Source organism: Vulpes vulpes, chromosome 2, assembly GCF_048418805.1.
Source record: "Vulpes vulpes isolate BD-2025 chromosome 2, VulVul3, whole genome shotgun sequence".
NCBI classification, from domain to species: Eukaryota; Metazoa; Chordata; class Mammalia; order Carnivora; family Canidae; genus Vulpes; species Vulpes vulpes.
This window is the reverse complement of record NC_132781.1, coordinates 16,513,215-16,528,294: the sequence shown is the minus strand read 5'-3', so window position 1 is coordinate 16,528,294 and position 15,080 is coordinate 16,513,215. Positions and strand designations below refer to the sequence as shown.

At 34.7% G+C, this 15,080-nt stretch overlaps 1 protein-coding gene across 22 annotated transcripts in view; it reads right to left on the bottom strand.

The window, feature by feature from the left end:
- The window catches only part of CDC27 (cell division cycle 27), a 70,410-nt gene that overhangs the window by 32,564 nt on the left and 22,766 nt on the right, over positions 1-15,080 (bottom strand). For 8 of the 22 annotated variants that reach the window (XM_025999527.2, XM_025999528.2, XM_025999529.2 and 5 more), the window contains exons 3-9: positions 12,300-12,447; positions 10,608-10,733; positions 6,859-6,956; positions 5,923-6,077; positions 5,611-5,822; positions 4,530-4,644; positions 680-795 (exon numbers count right to left, since the gene is read on the bottom strand). In XM_025999527.2, coding sequence (XP_025855312.1) covers positions 680-795; positions 4,530-4,644; positions 5,611-5,822; positions 5,923-6,077; positions 6,859-6,956; positions 10,608-10,733; positions 12,300-12,447 — 970 coding nt within the window. Of the gene's footprint in view, positions 1-679; positions 814-4,529; positions 4,645-5,610; positions 5,823-5,922; positions 6,078-6,858; positions 6,957-10,607; positions 10,734-12,299; positions 12,448-15,080 lie in introns of all 22 variants that reach the window. The other 14 variants (XM_072746921.1, XM_072746920.1, XM_072746918.1 and 11 more) reach the window with 3 other exon arrangements.

Sequence of the window (15,080 nt, the reverse complement as noted above, 5' to 3'; positions counted from 1 at the left end):
AGACAGAGTTGTATCATTCTTTTCATATGATAAAGCTATGCTATGATTTGATAAAGTTAGCTATGATTTGTTTTTGACAGCTTGAACAGGAAAAGAAAACCCCATTTAACACCATTTCTGTGTGTCACTGGATTCATTATTTAAAGATTTATCAGAAGATTAATTTTATGATCTGTGTACAGAAGTGCATAATAGGGGAAGGGGAGAATGAAACCTAACTGTACTTGACTAATGAAAGTCATGTAATGAGAAGAAAATTATTTTGGTGGAGTGTTCAGAATATCTAGTTTAAATAAATTCATGAGTCAATTAGAGTAAAATAAAAAGACATTTTGGTTATCTTTGTCTTGACTTGTATTAAAATACTCAACTAAAAATTACACTATTCTTTTCAGTAAGCTTGAAATTTCTTTTCTTTTTTTTTTTTAAGATTTTATTTTTAAGTAATCTCTGCACCCAACGTGGGACTCGAATTTATAACCCCAAGGTCAAGAGTCACACACACGCTCTATCAACTGAACCAGCCAGGTAGGTGCCCCTAGAAATTTCTAATTTGACATATTCAAAATTTATAATAGTCATTCTAGAATTCTTGCAAGAGTCAAAACCTGCCCAAAGTGAGTAATGTTTTATAGCAAGAAAAGCCAACAACATAAAATAATGAAACCATAATAAATACCTTGTTTGTGGGCCAGAACTTTGTGTTTGTGCAACAAGAATTGGAGTTACCTCTCGACTATTTCCACTCTGTGAGAAGACAGATTTTGTTCCAGTTTGGCCGATTCTGGCAACAGACTGTAAAACACAAAAAGTCTAAGGTTTGTGAATTATAAATTGCACTGAAAATGGTAAAAGACACCATGATGCTGCTATCTACATTTTCCTAATTCATGATTTCATAATATATACTGTCATCTGAAACACAAATTGTCATTATTATTATTTTTTAAAGATTTTATTTATTTATGAGAGACACACAGAGAGAGAGAGAGAGAGAGAGAGAGAGGCAGAGACATAGGCAGAGGGAGAAGCTGGCTCCCTGTGGGAAGCCTGATGTGGGACTCAATCCTAGGACCCTGAGATCATGCCCTGAGCCAAAGGCAGATGCTCAACCACTGAGCCACCCAGGCACTCAATTATTGTCATTATTAATGTCAATTAATATATTAGGGTTAACATCAAGCTATTTCCTCATTTTAACCTCAGTATTTTTATCTTTATACTATCCTTTCATTTTTAACTTTAATTTTTTAAATTTTATTTTTTATTTATTTATTTTTATTTATTTATTTATTTATGATAGTCACAGAGAGAGAGAGAGAGAGAGAGGCAGAGACACAGGCGGAGGAAGAAGCAGGCTCCATGCACCGGGAGCCTGATGTGGGATTCGATCCCGGGTCTCCAGGATTGCGCCCTGGGCCAAAGGCAGGCGCCAAACCGCTGCGCCACCCAGGGATCCCTTTTTTTTTTTTTTTTTTTAATTTATTTATTTTAATTAATTTATTTATTTATGATAGTCACAGAGAGAGAGAGAGAGAGAGAGGCAGAGACACAGGCGGAGGAAGAAGCAGGCTCCATGCACCGGGAGCCTGATTTAACTTTAATTTTTAAGGAAAAACTCAAACTTCCTGAAAAATTCCTAAAAAGCCAATTATTACACATTTTCCAGGGGGGCTAAGTGTTACAAAAATTTGTTGTTGTTGTTACAAGAATTTTAAGACAGCTGCTACTCTTAAGATTTATGATCTCAGGGCAGCCTGGGTGGCTCAGTGGTTTAGCGCCTGCCTTCGGCCCAGCACGTGATCCTGGGGTCTTGGGATCGAGTCCCATGTCGGGCTCCCAGCATGGAGCCTGCTTCTCCCTCTGCCTGTGTCTCTGCCTCTTTCTATCTCTCTCTCTGTGTGTCTCTTGTGGATAAACAAATAAAATCTAAAAAAAAAAAAAAAAAAAAAAAAAAAAATTTATGATCTCAGATTTATGATCTAATATAAAAAAAATACACTAGGATTTTATATCCCTTCTTTGACACTTAGCAAGGATATTCTATAGTAGTTCAGAGGAATAAAATTTAAAAAATTGCCTGATCATTTCTCACATCCTAAGCATATTGCTCTTAGAATGAACACTTCTTTCTAGTGCGTTCAATTTTTCATTAATTGATGTCTGTTCACTTAGAGGAGAAAAAAGACTTGCCTGTCCGTCTTTTCTTTTTCTTTTCCTTTTTTTTTTTTTTTTTTTTTTTTAAGATTTTATTTATTTATTCATGAGAGATACAGAGAGAGAGCAGGGAGCTCGACATGGGACTCAATCCCGGGTCTCCTGGATCAGGCCCTGGGCTGAAGGCAGCACTAAACCACTAAGCCACCTGGGCTGCCCCCCTCTTTTTTTTTTCCCCCTTTGTCTTTTCTAATTTATCACCTTACTTCTATTCATTTTCATCACTTGGCTTGTTTATTTTTTAAAAAGATTTTATTTACTTGACACAGAGAGAAAGAGCACAAGCAAGGATAGCAGCAGGCAGAGGGAGAGGGAAAAGCAGGCCTCTTGCTGAGCAGGGAGCCCGACGTAGGGCAGGATCCCAGGACCCTGAGATCATAACCTGAGCCAAAGGCAGATGCTTAACCAACTGAGCCACCCAGGCACCTCCTCTTGGCTTCTTTATAAAATAATCTGTGACTGTTACACAAATGGATATTTTTAATTTTTTTACTACCAGATAATTTTCTTCAAAATTATTCTCCAAAATCTATTTACTTTGATAGCCACCGTACATAATTCTCAAACTTTATATAATAACTTATAATAACTAATAATAAGTTTCTCACCAGATATGAAAGCCTTAGTCTTTCCTGTATTCAACATCACTGATCATGCCCTCCTTTTTGAAACTGTGTATAACTTCCAAAATAGCATGGTATCTTGATTATTTGTCCTATCACTTCATTTGCAGGCCCTTTTTCCTTCCACTGTTTTAAATTAAGTATGCTTTGTGTTCCTCCACTATTCTCTTTTCCTAAGAGAGGCTGGCTATTTCAACAGCTTTAATTATTATTTCTATCACCTATTTCTATCATATTCTTTCCTCAACGACTAACTATCCACTAATTATTTTCTTTTATTTTTTTTTTTAATTTTTATTTATTTATGATAGTCACAGAGAGAGAGAGAGAGAGGCAGAGACACAGGCGGAGGAAGAAGCAGGCTCCATGCACCGGGAGCCCGATGTGGGATTCGATCCCGGGTCTCCAGGATCGCGCCCTGGGCCAAAGGCAGGCGCCAAACCGCTGCGCCACCCAGGGATCCCCCCCCTTTTTTTTTTTAATTTTTATTTATTTATTTTTTTTAAAATTTTTATTTATTAATTATTTTCATCTAATTTACCACTACCTCAAAATTAAACTTTATAATCCTTCCTCCTCTTCATCTCCCAAATTGGGACCTGTATATTCACCTAAGGGACAATTCTGGCCCTTTCTTACTTAACAAAGATCTATGTACTGTACACAATATTCAGTTTGATATTTTTAATTGATACTACATGCAGACTACAAGTACAACTTTCCTGTGAATGTCTTGTACTAGGGTAAGAAGAGAACAAGGACAGAAGAGGATGAGACAGCAAGTGCCTTGAAATCACCTACCAATCACTGACTAACTTGTCCTTGATTGCTATGACTTGCATGTTTTGGCCTACTTCACCTACCATGCTAATTACTATCCTACTATGTCTTCTTATAATTGTAATAAACCAATTTCAACAATTATACTTTCCATAGCTGCTCTTAAAAATGAGATTTAAGGTAATTCACACATTAAGTACTTTGCAGCCCTTTTTTACTAGTCTTGGAGTTTCTATTATTACTATTATTTCTATTAAGGAGGTATTACAGAAACAAAAGTTCACAGATGCTAAGGAATTTTTGGAGTCAAAAAACCAAGAACATATATCTAGGAGGGTAAAGGCTTTATGTCAGTCATATACTAGTACGACTTATTTCGCTTCCATTTCTTAAACATCTATTAAGGATGGCAAAAGGCATTTTACAATACATAACCTAATTTAATTCTCCTGTACCACAGACCTGTTTCAAACAAATGGCACTTTGACCTCTAATGCCATGGACCTATATAAAAGAACAGTACTTAAAAAGTCTCAAAACTTGTTTTTCTTAACAATGGCAGGTATAATTTCTGTTATTTATATTCAAAGTGATAGAAACCATTTTAATTCTGTTTAAAAAAGGGGGGGGGATCAAAAGTAAAAATCTCAATGTTTATTTTGCTACATGCTAAAATAAAGTATACTTGTGAGTTATAATCTTACATGGCCAAAGAGCAACCAGCTTTGTGTCTCCTACTACAACTGGCAGCTTGTGACAATGATGACCTTCTTTTACATTTAGAAAAACAACTCTAAGGTGACAATCCTTATATAAAGTCAGACTCTCTCTGAAATTGCTTTTAACAGGTTGGAATTTTAAATGAATTTCTTTCATCAACATCAAAATTGTATTTCACATGGAAAATACCTTTTTTGAAGGGGCTCCAGTAGATGGCACGTCAATTACAGAAGATGTATTAGTGTAGTTTTGTAAATAGGATCCATCTCCAGGACTTGGGGTTTCTAATGGCAAAATCCCAAAACTGAGAAGAGGTTGAAATCAAGGTGTCAAAAAGTCATCAAGGCATATATAAAGCAGCAGTATACTTAAATTAGAAGGTCTAAAAGGAAGAGAATGGCAAATCAGTCTTGGGGGCAGTGAGGATCTGAGGGGCAGATTTAAAATAAGCTGTGAATGTAGACTATTCCACCCACCATAACTAAATTAAAAAGAAAAAAAAAATCAAACAAGGAACTAAATTGAGCAACAACTACTGATCTCAGGAGATTTATTGGAAATAAAGAAGAATGGCTTTGTAGAAACAAAGATCCAAATGATCAAATTATTTCAAATTCTTGGGATTTATACACTGTTACAGACAGTCTCTAGAGACTACTGAATCTATTTGTGGATTCAGTGAGTTGTTGTAATCTCATGGTCATGCTATTTTAGTTAACTCTCTGGCCCCGGGATCCAATTCATAGCATTTGTTCTAGCACAGAATTTTTTATTTTGACATTTTTGGGTATGTATCCTCTGGGCTGGGTTCCTGTATTTATACATGCATATACTTCTAATAATTTTGACAAAATATTTCCTATTGATAGGTGTCAATTCTTCTGTGGTTTGGAAAACAGCACTTTAACAGTAACCACTGCTGTCACTGATTATATCATAAGCATTCCAACATTTCAAAGGTTCACTGCTATTCACTGATGCACAGCCAAAAAAGACAATATCTTTTAACACACAGACTAGCTGAAGAAGACATATTGAGGAGTTTTACATTTTTCTCCAATATTTAGTATTAAATTTTTTATCACAGGTAGTGTATTTCTTTTACTTCATTTTCTGAAAACAGAATAGGTCCATTATTGACTTACTAAATGCTTCTATTTTCATGATGATTTAGAAGTTGCTGTTCATATTAATTAATTTCTAATCATATGAATTATTACAGATCATTTAATATTAAAGCACACTTTAAAGTATTTTTTGTTTGTCTTACCTTGGGGTTAATGGGCTAAGAGCAGCTGGTCCTCCTAATAAGCTTCGACCAGTTTTTGGTTTATTTTGAACCTGTTTAGATAATATGGAAGTTCCTGTTCCAAGAGGGACAGTATCTGGTGAAATTACAGCTGAATCAATGTAAGACACTGAGGAATCTGTATTCAAGGAGTACTTTGAATTGGACGATTCTAAATTCAGTCTGTTTAATTCCTGAAACAGAAAATTTCTACCATGTCATTTATGATACATTATTTAGTTTATTCTTTTCTGTTTTTCATAATATTTGAATACTAGTATATGATACACTTACAATTGTGTCTTGAGGTGTTTCTGTAAGAACGGTCTCAGGCTGTCTGTGAGATAAACTATGATTAGATACTAGTGTTGTACATGAGCTGGGCAGACAGTTGCTAAAGTTCTGTAAAGATGTTAATTTAAATGTTTGGTCAGGATCTGGCTTTTCACCTGTGAAGCAGAAAAAAAAAATATGTCTCTGAGGATATGAGGATTAATATTTTTTTCAGATATGCATAAATCAGTGAAAATAAGGCCTTATTAGAGTTTTAAAGTTCTCCTTTCTCAGCTAATCAAATTTACCTCCTAAAAGCCCATCAATCAATTTATTATAAAAATTTATCCCTCAGATAAAGCTATAAATTTAGAAATTAAACTGAACTATAATGACACTAATTTTTAATATAACAATTCATAAGAAAATGCAGATTTCTGTGTTTGTTTTATTTTTATTATTTTTATTTTTTTCTGTGTGTTTGTTTTAAAACAGAAAGCAACCAGATCTCACCTGACTCAAGGTAAGGAGTGATGGTCAAGAACTGAAACCCAACAGACATTATAGTTTTAAGCACTTCCATGTACATATAACACAATGTTTTAAAATGATCCTTTTTGCATCCTAGAGCACATATACTAGGATACTCTTTCCCCATACTCTCCAGGTCTTATTTACCTAACAGTTTCTGCTCTGGGCAATCTATTATTTTCTTTCCTTACCTAAAAAGCTATTTTGCCTAGTGTTATACTCACAATACAACTCATTCTTGAGGACACAAGGTCACATCATTTCTTAAACATGATTCTATTATCTTATTTCTTGTTCTCAATTTTAACAGCCTTTAGCTCTGAAAAATATTTTTCTTATGAATAATTTTATCACTCTCCAAAAATTAAGGAGGAGGAAAAAAAGGTAAGTAGGGGAATCCTCCCCTAGCCACCTCTATAAACCTACCTATTTCACATAATGATTCAAAGGGGGACCAGAGGAAAGGATTTAAACTAAGGCTCTTTTGGTAACATTCTGATCCTTTGGCAAGCCGATCTGTCTTGCTGTAAAGACAAACAAATAGATTAGACAAGCTACACAACCCAAAACACTATGAAGAAATTTTTGATACAAAAATTAAGGTAACTCATATATGTATTTGTACAAACATATTTAAATTCTGAGAGTACTCTTCTTGATGCTTCCCTAAATTACCAGGTTCCCCTTCTTACCATTCTTCAATCTCTATTATTTAGGGCCATTCAAATGAAAAGTCTGGTGAAAGCAAGCAGAACATGAATTGAATGAAATACTAGCCTAATAAACTGTTACTGCCTTCTTCAGGCAGAATTAAAATAGCTTTTAGTTTCCTGTCAGATGCTAGAATTACTGAAGGAGAGATGGATAATACCCAAATATTTCAGCCTTATTCTTAATTTTTAATGTAATATCCCAGTGGTAATTTTGGAAGTAACTTAAATGCTTTAAACATAGCATATCTAAATGATCAGATTTTTTTTTAAATTTTTATTTATTTATGATAGTCACACACACACACACACACACACACACACACACACACAGAGAGAGAGAGAGAGAGAGAGGCAGAGACACAGGCAGAGGGAGAAGCAGGCTCCTTGCACCGGGAGCCCGACGTGGGATTCGATCCCGGGTCTCCAGGATCGCACCCTGGGCCAAAGGCAGGCGCCAAACCCCTGCGCCACCCAGGGATACCCAATGATCAGATTTTCTAATGAAGTACAGGCTGACGCTTTTTTTTAGGTTTTATTTTTAAGCAATCTCTACTCTCAGTGTGGGGCTCAAACTTACAATTCTGAGATCAAGAGTAGCTCTTAATGAAAAAAGTTTCCCAAAGAATTGGGGTGAAAAAATTATTTAGATGGTACTGGTACCATCTAAGAACAAGACTTACTACTGGTTGTATCCTAAACATAGAAGTCTTATGAGAAAAACAAAAAGTCTCATGAGCTACTATAGGCAAAAAGACCAGTAAAGAGACAAAAAGATATTCTAATAAGCTATAGCTACAAAACCACAACAGGTATGTATCTAGATTACTGGGTGCAATTTTGGTCATAAGACAGGCACATGACAGGTGAAATGAAAAGCCATGTTTTTGGAGCAGAGTTTTCCCCCACTGGATATATTTAATATTTATGAAGAATAAAAGGGACCCTTCCTTATTCTTTCAAAGAAAGGAGGGAAAAAAACCCCTCATGGTTAGGGCCTGATTCAACTGTATCTTCAAAACTTGTTAATAATCTTGTTTAAAATAATTAGTAATACATATATTTTTAAACACTTTTTTGGCTTTATTAAACTTTATTTGAAATAATTTTAGACTCATATACAAGTTGCAAAAATAGAATTCCCAGGTACCCTATATCCAGCTCCCTCAAAGACAAAAATCTGACATAACCACAGCAGAGTTATCAAAACTGGGAAATTGACAATAGCATAATAACTGTAAACTAAACCACAGACTTTATTTGGATTTCAGCAGTTCTTACATGCACTCATTTGTTTATGAAAAGTTTTGTGAAATTTTATTGTATAATCACCACCACAATCAGGATACAGAACTGTTCCAACAGCCCAGAGAAACTCCACAACTGCCTCTGCACAGCCACACTTGCCTCAATTCTATTCTCTGACAACCACTAATCTGTCTCTATCATAATCCTATCATATCTATGTTTTATGATAAATTTTGTTGCTCTGCCATCATCAGCACTTGGTATTGTCCAGTTATTTTAGCCATTCAAACAGGAGTGCAGTGGTTTCTAACAGTGTTTTTTATTTGTCTTTCCTTGAGAGCTAATGACTTGGTGTATCTTCTCATGTGCTTACTTACCATCCATATATCCTCTTTGGTAAAATGTTCACTCAAATATCTCACCCATATTCTAATTAATTTCCTAATTTCTAAATTTCTTATTATTGGGAATTCAAGAGACAAATCTGTTTCTACCAAGTCTTCCCTACTTAACATTTTACCCCTCCCTTCTTAATCAGGTAGAACTGATTATTCCCTCCTTCGGACAAAATACTGCTCAAATTTTAATCACAGCATTTTTATTGTGATGATAAAAACTTACAAACTTTTGTTTATTGCTTCTCCCCTATTATAAATCTCTGAGGGCAGGGACTGTGAGTTAATTATCTTTATATTCCCAGTGCCAAGTACTGTGTCTAGCCATAAATGGAGGATGGACCTCAAAATTTCTTGAATAAATGACAAGAATAATCATAGTTGCAGGAACTAAAATTCATTACTCCAAGTCCTTTTATCTTTTTTAATTTTTTTTTTAAAGCCATGAGCCAAGGACCGAGCACAGCTTTTTTATTTTTTATTTTTTAAATTTTTATTTATTTATGATAGTCACACAGAGAGAGAGAAAGAGGCAGAGACATAGGCAGAGGGAGAAGCAGGCTCCATGCACCGGGAGCCCGACGTGGGATTCGATCCGGGGTCTCCAGGATCGCGCCCTGGGCCAAAGGCAGGCGCTAAACCGCTGCGCCACCCAGGGATCCCCCTCCAAGTCCTTTTATTAAGATAAATGAAGACATTGATATTATATCTTTACTTATTCCTGTTCTCAAAAGAGTGGTGTCATCTGAAAATGAGGCCCAAAATTCAGCCAAAGAATTTATTCTGTTCAAAAAGGCATTTTCAAGGTTTTTAAAAAACTACTATTCAAATTAGCCTCACTTTTATCTTAAATAGACAAGCAATTCTCAACCATTTCTCCTATAATATGTAACAGGTGACATTTATACATGCAATACACTCCCATGGGTAGTTTGAACATTTCCTGTTACCTAACTATATCTCTACCCTCTACTCCCCAACTCAAAGAGTATTTCAGAATAGAAATCATTGTGAACAATATTATAGTGATGACTTTGAATTCATTCTCACTTGCTTTCAAAAGACTAAATTTAAATAAATGTAAAGAAACTTTAAATACATTTGAAATTCTTTGCAAATTGCTATTATTTCATCTACCATTATAGGAAATTTCTTATGACATGCCTCAAAATCAGGATGGCAAACCAGATGGGAATTGCTATTTTATTTATTACTAAAACTTGTGTTCACTCTTTGTTCTAAGGAGATGTAATATTTAATATAAAAGAGAAAACTTTACTCATTTCTTCTTTTTCCTCAGTGGATCACATGAAAATATTCTCCTCACCCAAGGTAAACCCATATGTACATTCAATTATTAGGTAGTGCTGCTGTAGCTACTATCATTAAGGCAAAGTGGATAGGTAAAAATGGGATCAACATCTCTATTACTTTATAGGTTGTTTTTTTTTTTTTTTTAAGATTTTACTTATTTATTCATGAGACACACACACACACACACAGAGAGAGAGAGAGAGAGAGAGAGAGAGAGAGAGGCAGGAACATAGGCAGAAGGAGAAGCAGGCTCCATGCAGGGAGCCTGATGTGGGACTCGATCCTGGGACTCCAGGATCACGCCCTGGGCCGAAGGCCAGTTGCCCAACCGCTGAGCTACCTAGGCAGTCTTACTACTTTATAGTTTTAACAAGGTCAAAGAACTAAAAGACTGGTGTACTCTTCAGCCAAGTGCTGTTTGATAAACATGGATAATATAAGTTTTTTTAAACCACAGAGACCTAGTACTAGAAACAATCTTCAGGTAATTTGATTCGTTCTTACTTACCAATATACATGTCCCAACAATGAAAGAGTAAAGCAAGCTGAATCACCAAACTCAGTAACAATATCATCATGGCTTTTCTGCTTATTAAAAACTCCACCAGATAAGATCTGTTCCCCTTCTGCAAGCCTTTAAAACACAAATTTACAGATTAACAAATGTCAGTATAAAAAGTACTGTGTGTGAAGACATTCTTTATTATCAATGTACTTCCTAATATGGAAACAGATAAAGTAAAAAGTCCATGGCACCTTTAGAACAGCAACAACTATGTATTTAGAATCATTTGGAGACTGGAAATTTATGATCTTAAAATTCCAGTCTTGCCTTTAAAAACAGAACCAGATAAATTTAGTCTCTGTATGTACAAATGTAGTCTGAGCAACATACACGTATTACTCATATCCAAAGAAATGGAAGGCCATTATACAGGGGGAAAATGTGAATGGTTCTTCATTAACAGATGTGGTGGTCCTTTTTAGTTCTATAATTTCTTGAAATAGGAATTGGCAAGCAAATTAAACAAGACTAACAGATTTTAACTAAAAACTGCATACTTAATGGTCTCATTTTTAGGTTTATATTTGTCAATTATGTTTTCTTGATATAGAAAATCACAAGTGTTACCCAAAGGCAAAAAAAAAAAAAAAAGACCTGTCTTCTCTATATGTTTTTTTAGCACATCAGAGTTTGTAATGGTTTCTGTTTTAAAGTTTTTTCCAAACATCATGTGGAAAACCCTCACGTAAGTTTACACAGCATATCCTAAACATAAAAGGTGATATCTACAGTTCTTTTACTGTCAGTGGGACTTTTAAAAAACCATGACTACTTGTAAATAGGTAAGAATGTCTAAGGTTAAGAACTGACTTAAGAAACTAGCTAATTAAATAAAATTTTTAAGAATTTAACATTAGAAGCTTTGGAGTAAAAATAATTCAATAACAAATGTTTCAGAAATTTTATAAATATTTTAGCTAGCTTTAACTTAAAAAGTCATCAATTAGACAACAGACAAATACAATAGTTATTATTAGTCTGGGAAGACCTCATTAGGCTTATTTGTGTCCTCTCACTATAAAACTACAAACTAAATTCACTTACAGCCTTTTACAATTATTCCATCTCTTTCAGCACAGTAAAGAGTTTAATATAAGATAACTACCTATATCTATAGCTGCCTCCAGATTCAGAATAGGGACAGCTGACTTGATTTAACTGTAATGTTCAAAATAAGTGTTCTCTTGAATCTGCCCCCTTGCTTCAAAGGGGTAGGAGTAGTGGTTCCCAAATAGAATGATCTTGAAAGGCAAATAATTATACAGCTACTTAGACACAACGAAGTGTTAATCTCAGGTGAACAGGTAAAGAGGTTTTCAGGCTTATTCCATTTGAAAGCAAAGAAAGGAAATAATACTTCAGATAATTCTGGAAAATGCTAGGAATCAGTTATAACTTAAGTTTCTTCAGAGTTAAATTCTAATATTTATTACCATAACAATGAAATCGCTCCATAACAAAAATGATAATGCCATAGGCAAAAGTATAAACATTTTAAGTTATTGAAATAGACAAATCTCTACTACCAAATAAGAGGGGAGAAAGGGAGTCAGAGTTTAATCTATGAAAAGGATTTTATCCAAAATTCTACAGTGTAAGTAAACAAAATTAGATAGAAAAGATTTAAAAACTTACTTGCTGAGATCAACACAACATTTTGCAAGCAGGTATTTACACTGCGGTGTAGTACAACTGTGTCCTTTCAAGAGTCTATATGCTTTATATGCCTTTCCTGAGCGGTAATAACAGGTTGCCAATAAAAACAAGGCTTCCTCTGAGTGTACTAAGAGCACATATGAAAAAAAATGGCTATTATTCAGTATGTTGAAAGGTAATCACTGTTTATCTGGTAATAAACAAGTTTAGCAACAAAATATTAGTCATGTTATTTAATATAAAACAATCATTTATTAATCCAAATTTGAATTGAGAAATACTTTACTGATAGAAATCTTAGTTCCCCAAGTTCTGATTTCACCTTCTTACAAATAACCAAGGAAATAATACAATGAAGACAGTCATTGTATTTTCTATAAATCCTTAAGAAAAGCGTGTGCTTCTGCACACACCTACACACCCACACCTACCTTTAAATAGAATACCACTAAACTGTCTTTTTGGCAATATTTTTCTAATAGACTCTTTGAGACAAAAGAAGTTAAATTTCATGAGAGGAAAACTCAGGATTATAAAGCTAATTACCAATCTGAGATTATTTTCTAAATTAAAAAAGGACCAGATTTTTAAAAACCCACACTTATTTCTAACACCAAATATACACTAAATTATATTCAAGATAATTTAAGACAAAAGAAAAATTCTAAATTGTGAATACCCACAACACTTAAACACTCAATTGACAAACTTAACACTTCTACAGTGACAATTATTACACTGGCCTGCAATGGCAAGAGCAGAATTATTCAATTTGTCCCCTAGGCTTCATTTAGGAAATGTCCCTTTTAAATTAATGAAATGTGGCATTTTCCCCCCTTATTTACTGTCTCCCAAACTGACCATCACCTCACTTCTATCATTGCAAGCTCCCAACCAATCTAGGTAAGAATCCTTAGAGGAAACAACAAAGGAGAAAGAAAGAAGAAAAATCACAAATCTATGCTTCTAAAAATGGGTTATATGATAATTTCAGTTGGGTTGAGGAATGTTCTAAACCAGTGGTTCTAAAGTGTGGTCCCTCTACTAGCATCAGCACTGACTTGGGAGCTTGTTAGAAACAGAAACTCTTAGCTTCATGTTAGAGACACTAAGTCAATAATTCTGGGAATGGGTACTACCAATCTGTGTTGTAACAAACCCTTCAGGCAATTCTGATGCACACTGAAGTTTGAGAATCACTACTCTAGCGGACAAGATAAACTTGTCACATTTTCTTAAAAAGTTGACTTCACTCAAAGTTTGGGATAAAAAGTAGTTAACTTCACTCAAAGTTCAGGATAAAAAAAGGTAATTTGAAAGTTTACTCTTATAAAGGTTCTTTTGGGTCATATATACATGCAAGCAAAAACTAACAAAACCTTTCTTCTCTGGTCTTTTTCATGAAACCCTAGTACAAAAGAAATATGCAATGAATGATATGTAGTAAATGATAAGAAAATCTGGCAACATGTTAATGGTATGTACATAGTAGTAGGACATCAGAAGCAAAAAAAAACATGAACAGGAAGCTCTATTGCAGTGAGAACAAATTCTTAATTTCACTGAACTCTAAGTGCTAATTCACATAAAATAGAAAGTGTGATTTCTTCTTGATTTTGCAAAGGCCTAGTTTGACTTATAAGTTTTTTTTTTAATATTTTATTCATTTATTCATGAGAGACACACAGAGAGAGTCAGAGACATAGGCAGAGGGAGACTTGATGCGGGACTTGATCCCAGGACTCTGGGATCATGACCCGAGCCAAAGGCAGATGCTCAAGCACAGAGCCACCCAGGTGCCCCTCACTTATGAGTTTTTAAAACTACTGATTACGCCAACAAAAATGGCTCCCCAAAACTAGTTTAACTTTTAACAATGCTTTATCAAATATTTTGTTTATAAATATTTGATTATGTTTAGGTCCATTTTCTTTTCTTTTTTTTTAAGATTTTATTTATTTATTCATGAGAGACACAGGGAGGCAGAGACATAGGCAGGAGGAGAAGCAGGCTCCCTATGGGGAGCCCAATGCAGGACTCGATCCCAGGACCCCAGGATCACAACCTGAGCCGAAGGTAGATGCTCAACCACTGAGCCACCCCAGGCATTCCCGTTTAGGTCTATTTTCACTGCAGAAAAATTCCATATAACATAAAGATACCAAATATTCTGTCTGTGATTTTAGTGCCATACTGCAATTACCTTTTTGAAGTGTAATACCTTAAAATCTACCAGTTCAGATGGGAATATGGATTGGAAGTTTAAGCACACCTTAAGGTTAATGAAAGTGTAAGATACTGAAGTAAATCCAGAACCACTTGAAGGGCTATGAAAGACTTGGAGAGACCTGGGTGGTTTTTGAGGCTCCTCAGAAATAACTCAACAGTCCAAAACACTGAATCAGTTGTAGTGTGTTATAATAAAGCTAAAAAGCATACACTATTAACAAAGAGATTTCATCTGAACAGTAACTCCATTGATTGACAGTGGCTGCCTCAGGTACTAAATTCAAAAAACTTCTAAGGCTGATCATGGCTTAGCTAGTTAAGTGTGCAGAGATCAAAGTAACAGGACAACCTAGAAATAGTTATAGATGTCTGCATGACATTTATTTACCATCCTTCACTTAGAGCCTTAATTGAAATATGTGATTGGGAATTATATGGTCCATAATATATTTTATAACCAGAAATAAAGTGAACATGGACTCCACAGTCACTCTTGATGTAATACTGAGAAATCAATCATGTACTAGTTAA